Source organism: Myodes glareolus, chromosome 21 (genome assembly GCF_982192425.1).
Source record: "Myodes glareolus chromosome 21, mMyoGla1.1, whole genome shotgun sequence".
NCBI lineage: Eukaryota > Metazoa > Chordata > Mammalia > Rodentia > Cricetidae > Myodes > Myodes glareolus.
The window spans coordinates 46,783,650-46,794,154 of NC_142046.1; the positions used below are offsets into that span (position 1 = coordinate 46,783,650).

Sequence of the window (10,505 nt, forward strand, 5' to 3'; positions counted from 1 at the left end):
TTTTTAGAGAAGTAATCTATTACCAAAAGCACCAACGCAACTCTCTGTTACTTTGTGAGAGTTGAATGCAGTCTTGTGAAAGGTGGCCCATCATGAACTTACACAAATCTCCCGCTGTTTCCAGGTCTTGTTCTAGGCTCGTCCTAGCAACACATTGAAAGGGTATATGGAAGGACACACATTAGGATCTAAACAGTGAAACACTAAGGCCAAAAGAGAAAAAAAGGTGGAGATCTACAGCAAAAGGGACAGTAGCATGGAGAAGGTCAAAATTTAGAGAAAAAAACGAATTCAGACACTGCATGTTTCCCCTACGTAAGAATTACACTAAATATCTGTTAGATTAGTCATGTGGCCTTGAGAGTCTTCCACGTTTCCTCTAGACAACTGCCAATGCTCGCACAGCCTCTGATGAATAAACATGCTGTGACTTGCTCCTAAGGAAACGCCTGTCATGTTCCAGGGAAAAATGACTTCTTCACTCTTAAACCAGGAAGAAAAAAAAAAAAACTGAACGACTCTCATTCATTGCTTACAAAGTCAACGGTTCCTTAATGTTCCTATTTCTGGAATGTTCATATTCTGATTGTGGCATTTCTGCGTTCTGATTAACATAGAAAAATGAAAATTGGGGAGCCTTATGGGAAAGTAGGTTCATGTCGGGACGTCTTCAACTAGGACGGTCAACTAGCTTGACCGTTTACCACGACAAAGGTTACTCTCAAGTTCTCCTCGGCCCTTGCAGGACTACCTGTTCTCACTACTGTTTACCCAAATGTTTAACAGGGTGATTTCGAGCATATTTGGCAGCAGGGCATGCTTCATTTAATATTAACTCACCATGTGACATCCCCTTCCCCTCCAATCGCTCCGCGGACACGTGACGATTAAAAAAAAAAAGTATAGCTGTTTGCCAATGCGACTTTGTGTTTGGTTTTGGCATCACCAATTGGCCAGAGGCACACACACACCCCCAGTCAGAGGCAAGCACCCGGCCTGCTCCCGGAACTGTCAAGCCGGGCTGACAGCTGGCACACCTTGCAGCGCCCTCCGTGGGCTTTCAGAAAACCCCTTCCTTGCAGTCACCTTGACAGTATTGATCCTCCAGAGCCGGAACACTCGGCCAGTGGAACTTTTCCTTCCTTTCCTGGAGCGCACTTACAGGTGTCGCTCCCCAGCTCCAGAGCCTCAACAAGGAACCCTTTGTTACCACTTTTGCTCCGGGACTCCTCACCCAACGCCTGGCATTCGCCTGGCCTTTTGCCACCCCGGTCGCAAAGCCTGCTCAAACCACCGAACCCCCCCACCCCGGGGATACCCGGGAGGACGCAATCTCCAGCCGCGTGTGGCTCGGCCCGGGAGCCAGGCGACCCCGCGGGGAGAGCGCTGCGGGCTGGTGAAACGCGCCGAGGCCTCGGCGACCGGGAGAGGGACTCCCCTGCTTACCCGACGGAGCCCGCGGGCTGCGGGGCGGGGGTGCGGGGCGCGCTGCGGGGTCCGGGATCCGGAGCGCTGCGGTCCATCGCGCTGCTGCTCGCCGCGCGGGCTCGGGCTTGGAGGCGGCGCGTCACTGCTGGGGTGGGAGAGGCCGGCGGGTCAGGGCGGGAGCGAGCCGGCCCAGAGCCCGCCTCGACCCACGACTGCCGGGGGCGGACCCGCCTCCCCGGGGCGCTTCCACCTGCGGGCCGGTCCCCGCCCGAGGGCGCCCGCAGCGATGAAGGCCACAGGTCCCCGCCCCAGCTGCAGCCCGCAGCCAGTTGGCGGCGGAGGGGCGGCGCGCAGCGGCCCCGATGCGAAGGAGGAGGAGCGGGCTGGGCGCGGGACGGTCGCCACGCCCGCAGTGCTTGGCCTCTGGCGGCCCGCCGCGCAGGAACTGAACCCCGTGCAAACTTTCCCCGCGGAGCTGTGGAGCGCAGCGCCCCCGCTTTCCTAAGCCGCTCCCCGCTCTAGGGGACCTGGCCGGTTCAGTCCGCACGCAACCCGCCCCGAGCTCCGCTTCCTCCCCCGCACGGCTGGCTCGGACGTACAGGGCGAGCACGCGGCCGAAAGTGGCAAGTCCCCGGCCGCAGCGCCCGCGCCCCCACTCACCCTGCCCCATGGCCCTGCCCGGAGCTCGCTGCCGCCTCGGCCGCCTCGCGCCTGCAGAAGTGAGGCTAACGAGGTCGGCATCGGAGCGAGCAGGGCAGCCAGCCGGAGAGGGGACGGACAGGGCGGGCGGGCGGGGACGCAGAGCGAGGAAAAATTTCCTCCCCTTCTCCCCCCCGCCCGGAGGCACGCGGCTTTAGGGTACCGCGGGCGAGGCTGGAGAACAAACTCCTGGGTGGTGCATTCTAGTCCCCACCGCCAGCTCATGGCTTTGGAGCAACCCCGTGAGGGACTGTGGGAAGGTGTACCTGGCCGGCAAAACCTGAATGAGGACCTGGACCGTCACGGAAGTGCAGACAGCTGGCGGACTGAGTCCTGCGGGCTGACATTCTAAGTGCAGGGTGTTTTTTTTTTTTCTTTCTTTCTTTCTTTTTTTTTTTTTAACCTTACTGACCCCTGCGGTTGCTATCCTGTAAATGGCACCTCTGACATTATGATCTTTCTAATCGGTGGCAGGTTTAAGCTTGTGGTGTCTTCCCAGGCATGCTTCTCATGATGTAAACATCCAACAGCTGTGATTTGAGGACTGGCCGTTCTCATATGACAGTCCGTAAACTAGGAAAGAACTGAACGTAGATTGAGTGGCCTCTTGGAAGTTTCACAGGAATTAAGAAATCGCAAACAGTACCTGCTTCTTGTCTGTAGTTTCCGTTCCTGCAAGCCTGCTCCTCAGAGGAGTTTTCCCTCCTGACGAGCAGGTACATTTGCATATCCTCTCTTCATTCTTAGAAGTTTGCCAGTTATTTAAAGTTAGCCATAGTGATGAGTCCAAACGCTTACGTCAGAAAGTCATGTTAAATTTTAAAAAGTCACTGGATACCTCAAGTTGTGGGCTAACAGAAAGGAGTCAAGTTACTGGTACACGTTCAAATTAAGTTGGCGTTTATAACCCATGCTTAATTAAAGGTTCTTCACTTGCTCATTCATTGCAACCACTACCAACGAATTCTGGAATTAAAAGTACCAACTACTGGGCTGGTGAGATGGCTCAGTGGTTAAGAGCACTGACTGCTCCTCCAGAGGACCCGGGTTCAATTCCCAGCACCCACATGGCAGCTCGCAACTGTCTGTAGCTCCAGTTCAAGAGAATCTGACATCATTCTACCAATGCGCATGAGACAAAGTTAAATAAAGTTTAAAAAAAAAAAGTGCCAACTCCTCACCAGTATATGGCATTTTGTCTGTTACGGGCAGTCTTTCGCCTCCGTGGCTGTACGGATTATAGTCTCTGTACATTCCTGAGTATGAAATGGAGGTAAGGATCGTGGCAGCTTCTGCGGATTACTGTAGTAGAGCCATATCATTAAAAGTTGCTTTTAAACAGTTTGACTAATAATGAGGCCGGTGATTGAACTGGATCTGGATTTCAGACTTGGAACAATAACACAGGTTCGACAAGTTCCTGAAGCCTTTCTGACTCCTGAGTCTAAATGAACAGATTTACAACTGTCGCACAGACAGTGAGTAACACCGAAACTGCATACACGTTTACAACTTTGAATCACAGGATCAATCACCTAAATTAGTTTCACCCTTAAGTTACGGCGTACCGGTAATATTATTAGAGCCCAGCTAGGCTGATGCTAAGCCTAAGGTTTTCCCAACATTTCCTAAATGCTGAGAGCAATTTCCATGGCACCAGTTCTGCCTGTCATCCTTTTGTTCCTGGGCAGAGGGCAAGGTCAAACTTCCCATGCACTGCCAGAGAGCCAATCCAAGTGGCTTGCTTGCACAAGTGAAATGTTTCAGCTCCTTGTAGGTTCACATCAAGGGAAGCGCTGCGTCTCCACAGCCTTCTGTGCTGTTGTAAGCATGCAGAGATGTGTGAAGATGGAGGGGACGCAAAACTGAAGGATCCTAAGATGTTAAGCTATTACTCTGAGTACAGCTTCTTGGAGAGGCCCAGGATTTACAACAGACTCCCACAAAAGCGCTCCTCTTGTTTGGGATTAAGTCACTAAAATGCATTCAGCGGCTTTTGGAAACCAGACTATACTTCGTGTTCTTATTTATTACCATCCATGATGTAATCTTGGAATTGCATAACGTCCCAGCAAAATAGTAATCGTGGTTGCTAGAAACCTTTTTACATAATGCTGGAAAATGGCCCCTTCACCAGTCCCTCTGAAAAATTGTTCAACTCTTTCCAGATGTTGCTTAATTTCCTGGGTGGAAATCTCACCTCCTATTCCATACAATCATTTTTTTTTAATTCTTCCTCTCAGGTATTGACTTTTCAGAAAGGTTTTGCAGACTGCCCAGAGAGAAATAGTCCACTCTTCTTAGCCCCAGGGGATTGGTAGATGAACCAAAGCCAGCATTTCTGACGAAAACAGGGAGACAATTTTATTTCAGCTCACAGTTCTGGGGATTTAGAGGTATCCATTCATCATGCCAGGGAGGGTGTGATGGGAAACGGCAGTTCATGCCACAGCGGCCAGGAAAAGGAGAAAAGGCATGTGCCAGTAGGGTCCTGGCTTTCTCCTTTCTTCAACTTTTCCTTCATCTGAGCCCTTAGCCCAAGAGAGAAAGTGCTGCTCACATTCTCAGTTCAGTTAATCCTTTCTAGAACTGCCCTTGTCAACAGGTCCATGGGTGTGCTGTCCAAATCGAAGTGACCTAAGTTAGGAAAAATGACACCCACAATTGTCATGCCCACGTAGAGGAATTTGAAAGGCTCCTCGCTGTCTTCTGAAGGTAGAGCTCAGGCCACAAAAGACAGTCTGTAAAGATTTGTGGAAGAGGCAAAAGAAAGAAACCCTAAGGGTTTCACTGAAGACATTTGATGTGTGACAAAACTTTTCCTCGGGAGATGCAACACACGTCTGCTCACCCAGTTATGAAACCCACACAGACCACAGCGTAGATACCACCAAAAGTCAATCTGGTTGTACTGACTGATTTTGTGTGTCAACTTGGCCCAAGCTAGAGTCATTGGAGGAAGGAGCCTCAGCTGAGGAAATGCCTCCTTGAGATCCAACTGTAAGGCATTTTCTCCTTTACTGAGCAATGGGGGAGGGCCCAGCCCTTGGTGGATGGTAGCATCCCTGGGCTCTTGGTCCTGGGTTCTATAAGAAAGTGGGCTGAGTAAGCTAAAAAAGCAAGCTAATAAGTAGCTCCCCCCCCCTTGATCTCAGCATCAGCTCCTGCCCTGTTGTAGTTCCTGTCCTGACTTCCTTCAGTGATGCTCGAGTGTAAACCAAAACAACAACAACCAAAAAAAAAAAAAAAAAAACCCAAAACCCTGTTTCCTCCTCAACTTGCATTTCAGTCATGGTGTTTCATGGCAGCAATAGAAACAAATTGGTATTGGTTCCAGTCTAGTTGGGTGTTGCTTTGACAGATCTGACCATGTTTCTGGGAGAACTGTGAAAGGACTTTGGAATTTTGGACTAGAAAAGCCATTGCGTGTTGAGACCTCAGTGGGATGTTCTGTGGAAACTTGAAAGATAAGAATGGTCAGAGCCGTACGGAAGATGGAGGCTGGCTTGCAGATTATCAGAGAAGTTTAAAGACTGTCGTGGCCCTTTGTTAGTTTGAATTAGGATCCTGTCCTTAGCTGGGGCTGAAGAATCAGCTGTGATTAACAAGACACCAGAACTACTGAAGTGAAACCTTTGTGTAACTGGGACAACTGATGCTGGTCGCTGGAGCTGAGACATTAGCGGTAAGAAGAAACCAGCATCAGTGGTGAAATCTTCTGGGAAGTGTTTCCTGAGAACACAGAGGAACTGCCTTCCAGAGGTAACTAAGGTTGTGCCTCGTGCTGGCAGCCAGACATAGTCAGGTATAAATGTCACCCAGGTGGTACTGGTTTTGAAAGTATGAAGGGGCTGTGGAGAGCAGCTGAGGCTTGGCACTGAGAGGCCAGGAGAGGCCATTGGTTGAAGGTGCAGCATCAGTGGCAGCTGAAGGCCCAGGACTGAAGGGACCATGCAAAGAAATTGAAGCTTGGCACCACGAGGAGAGCCTGTGAGAGACTGTTGGTGAAAGTGCAGCCCAGTTGGAGAGAAAGACCCTTACATTTTGGATATGCCCGTACCATGGGATGACCACCAAGAACTGCAATAGCCATGAAGTGGAGTCAAACAGAGCCTAGAAGATAAACTCTGGGTGCTGGAGAGGGCAGAGCTGGAGAACTAACCCAAACCCTTTGGGGGAGTCCAGAAGATGAGTGAATCCCAGATAATTTGACATTGAGATCCTTATACTGTTGGAATTTGGTTTTGCTTGGTTGAGATTGGGAGACTGCCCTGGTTCTTCCCTCTTGAAGAAGAGGCTTAAATTTTGATTTTTAAAGGAGCCAACAGCTGAAACCCACACAATCCAAAAATCCAAAAAACCAAAATCCAAAAATAGTTTGGATACTTTAAAAGATGCTGGACCTTTTGTGTGTCTGAATTGGTAAAGACTGTGGGGCTTTTAAAATTATTTGATTTTGATGTGAGATTTTGGGGAGGAATAAGAAAAGAAGGAATGCAGTTAATAGTGATGTGTTTGTTTGTGAAGTTGAGAAGGGGTCAGTTTTACAGACTGATTTTGTCTGTCAACTCGACACAAGCTAGAGTCATCAAAGGAAGGCGCCTCAGTTGAGAAAATGCCTTGTTGAAATCCAGCTGTAAGGCAGGCATTCATTTAGTGATCAATGGGGGAGGACCCAGTCCTGGGTGGATGGTGCCATCCCTGGGCTGTTGGTTCTGCCTTCTATAAGAAAAGGAACTAAGCAAGCTAGGAGAAGCAAGCCAGTAAGCAACACAACCCTATGGCCTCTGCATCAGCTCCTATATCCAGGGTCCTGCCATGTTTTGAGTTTCTGTCCTGACTTCCTGTAATGGTGAATAGCAATGCTGAAGTGTAAGCCAGATAAACCCTTTTCTCCCCAACTTTGCATTTTGGTCATGGTGCTTAATAGGTATAGAAACCGTAACTAAGACATTGGTGAACCAGTGAGTTTTGTTGGGAGTTATGTACAGGAACAAAAATGAGTCAAAGACAGCTACATCACCAAAACCCACCCCAGCATTTGATGTGGGAGTCCCCTATGTGTGTTGTGATTACCATTAATTAATAAAGAAATTGCCTTGGCTTGTTGATAGGGCAGAATTTAGGTAGGCGGGGAGGACTGGACTGAATGCTGGGAGAAAAAAGGGCGAAGTCAGGGAGAAGCCATGGAGCTGCCCGAGGCAGACATGCTAAAACTTTGCTGGTAAGCCACAACCTTGTGGTGATGCACAGATTAATAGAAATGGGTTAAATTAAGATGTAAGAGTTAGCAAATAAGCTAGAGCTAATGGGTCAAACAGTGTTTTAAATAGTACAGTTTCTATGTGATTATTTCGAGACTAAGCTACTGGAGCAGCTGGGATGAACAAGCAGCCTCTCTCCAACAAGCATTCATGACAGCTCACAAAGCTAGAACCTGAAGCACACTGCACAGCCTACAGGCAGCTCAGCAAGTTGGACAATATCCATTTGAGGTGCCTCCGTTGCTCTGAACCTCCTCCAGGCAGCCTGACTGGTTTCTGCTTCTAGGCAGCTGGTCTGGTCTTGGAGTCTTCTTCACAGCTTTTCTTAGAGTCGTCTTTGAAGCTTAGCTTGTCCGCTGCTTCAGCTAATAGTCGCTGAAGCACGAGCCCACAGTTTTGCGGGAGCACCTTCCGCTCCATCAGCCAAGAGGCCGAGCTTGCTGCTCTTTTAAAGAGAAATATACCACGCCCTAGTGGGCTGGTATTTCAGCGGCTATTGGCTGATGGAGCGGAAGGCGCTCCCGCAGCACCGTGGGCTCGTGCTTCAGTGACTATTGGACTATTGGCTGAAGCAGCGGAAGGTACTTCCGCAGCACAGCTTGTCTTCACTTGATCTGAGAGGGACTCTACTTGTATTAATTATGCAGACAGGGAAGAGCCTAGTGAATCTGGTCAGTTGCAGGAACTTCCTGAAGCTATCTTGAGTTGTTTACTTTTCTGGTTAGGAAGTTTTCCAGCAGAATGGAATGTTTTGGTCCTGAGGAAGCTGTAAAACAACATTCTGAGGAAACTGTTAAACAGAATTCCTAAAGGAAGGAGTCTAAGAAGGACTGTTGAGATCAAAGGCCCTGGCCAGTGACTGAAAGCAGGAGATGGAAAGCGAGTTGGCCCTCAAAAGGAGGGAACATTCATTCTCTTAGGAGGTGGAGTCAGGAGGATAAGACTGTAAAGCTCAGTCTTAGCTACATACTGAGTTTAAGGACAACCTGGGCTACACAAGACCATCTCAAATGTCAGATTTTCTGTGAATATCTTTAAGTGATAATGTATTAGTCAGAGTTCTCTAGAGGAGCAGAACTTAAAGAATGTGTGTGTGTGTGTGTGTGTGTGTGTGTGTGTGTGTGTGTGTACACTTATATGAAAGGAATTTATTAGAACGTTTAACAGGTGGTGGCCCAGCTTCTACAACAATGGCTGTTTTCAAATGGAAATTCCAGGAATTCAGTAGTTATTCAGTCTATGAGGATGAATGCCCAAGCTGGTCTTTAGAATATGCCATAATTCTGTAGTAGTCGCTAATGTCAGTGAAGGAATAGACTTACCATCAAGAACAAGGACAAACTGGCAATGCAGGGAGCTCTCTTCTCCCGGGTCATTTATAGAGGCTGCCACCAGAAGGTGGAGACCAGATTAAAGTTGAATCTTTCCACTTCAAATGCTTTATTTAAGGAACAAAAAATGTCGTACAGTTATAGTTAGCTGTTTAGGTTGTAGTGCATTCCAGATAAAGCAAGTTGACAACCAAGAATAGCCAATACAGCTAGCTTGAAAATTCTCACTGTAGAGTAACAATAGAAAAAATAAACATATGCTGTGGTGGTTTGAATGAAAACGACCCCCATAGATTCATAGGGAATTGCGTAATTGGAGGTGTGGCCTTTTTGGAGGAAGTGTGTCACTGGGGATGGGCTTGAGGTTTCAGAAACTCTAGCCAGGCCCAGTGTCACTCTCTTCTTGTTGCCTACAGATTCAGATGTAGAATTCTCAGCTACTTCTCCAGCACCACAGCTGCCTGCAGGCTGCTATGTTTCTCTCCATGACAATAATGAACTAAAGTTCTAAACTGTAAGCCAGCACCAATTAAATGCTTACTTTTCCAAGAGTTGCCATTGTCATGGTATCTCTTCACAGAAGTAGAAACCTTAACTAAAACATATGCTTAAATTGTGTGGATTATATAAAAAGAAGCAGAAAAAATACTGAAACAAGCAAGGTGAACATTGTATCAGTACTCTTACATCAGGACCTCCAGACTACAAATAATGACACAGAGACTTACTATTAATATGAAAGTTAGCTTAGCATTAGTTTAGGATTTTTTTCCCCAGTTAGCTCTTATAACTCAAATTAACCTGCTTCTATTAATCTATATCCTACCACATGGCTCTGTTCTATACTGTATGTCCAATCTTTTCAGTGGCTCCCTGACATCTCCTGCATGTCTAGATTTCTTCTCTTCTTCTCTCTCCCCAGAAATCCCACCTATCCCCTCCTGCCTAGCTAGCTATTGATGGTTAAACTTTTTCTGACATCAGTCAGAGCAACACATCTTCACATAGTATACAAATATTCCACAACAGAATATTTTTGGAAAAAAATGCATTAAGGCTTCTTAAAATATTTTGTAAACTTTTTAGAACAATAGGTGTGGTGGTTTGAAGTAAAGATGGCCCTGCTAGCTTTCAGTCTTGCTCTGATCCAGTATTTCTTTGCTGCCCTTTTCTTCCCTTTGATGGTAATGTATCCTGTGTCATTATATGTTGGAAATACGTGATCTGATTTTTATTTTGGTTTTACAGAGAATTGCCTTAGAAAAACGACTTGAGTCTCAGAAGAGACTTTGAACTTTGGACATTTAAACAGTCTGGAGACTGTGATAGATTATAGGGACTTTTGAAGTTGAACTAATTGCATTTTTTGCTTTATTAAATGGCTATATGCCTATGGGGGCCAGGGAGTAGAATGTGGTGTTTTGAATAGGAATAGCCTCTATAAACTCATATATTTGAATGCTTAGTCTATAGGGAGTGGTGCTATTTGAAAGAATTAGAAGGATTAAAAGATATGGCCTTGTTGGAAAAAGTATGTCACCAGGGGTGTGTCTTGGAGTTCCAAAAGCTCAGGCCAAGTCCAGAGTCTTTCTTTCTGTGTAGGGAATCAAGTTGAGACTGTCAATCTACTTTTCCAGCACCTGCCTGCATGCTGACATGCTCCCTGTCATGATGATAATGGTCTAAACCTCTGGAACCATAAGCAAACCTCCAGTTAAATGCTTTTTTGTATTAAGAGTTGTCGTGGGGATGACATCTCTTCACGGTAATAGAACAATGACTA

The 10,505-nt window shown here is 47.2% G+C and overlaps 1 protein-coding gene across 4 annotated transcripts in view; it reads right to left on the minus strand.

Moving 5' to 3' along the window:
* Positions 1 to 2,113, minus strand: part of Cobll1 (cordon-bleu WH2 repeat protein like 1) — a 144,719-nt gene extending 142,606 nt beyond the window's left edge. For all 4 annotated transcript variants that reach the window (XM_085681034.2, XM_085681032.2, XM_085681033.2 and 1 more), the window contains exons 1-2: positions 2,089 to 2,113; positions 1,447 to 1,573 (exon numbers count right to left, since the gene is read on the minus strand). In XM_085681034.2, coding sequence (XP_085537160.2) covers positions 1,447 to 1,573; positions 2,089 to 2,098 — 137 coding nt within the window. In that variant the 5' untranslated portion in view covers positions 2,099 to 2,113. The remainder of the gene's footprint in view (positions 1 to 1,446; positions 1,574 to 2,088) is intronic.
* Positions 2,114 to 10,505: the final 8,392 nt, after the last annotated feature.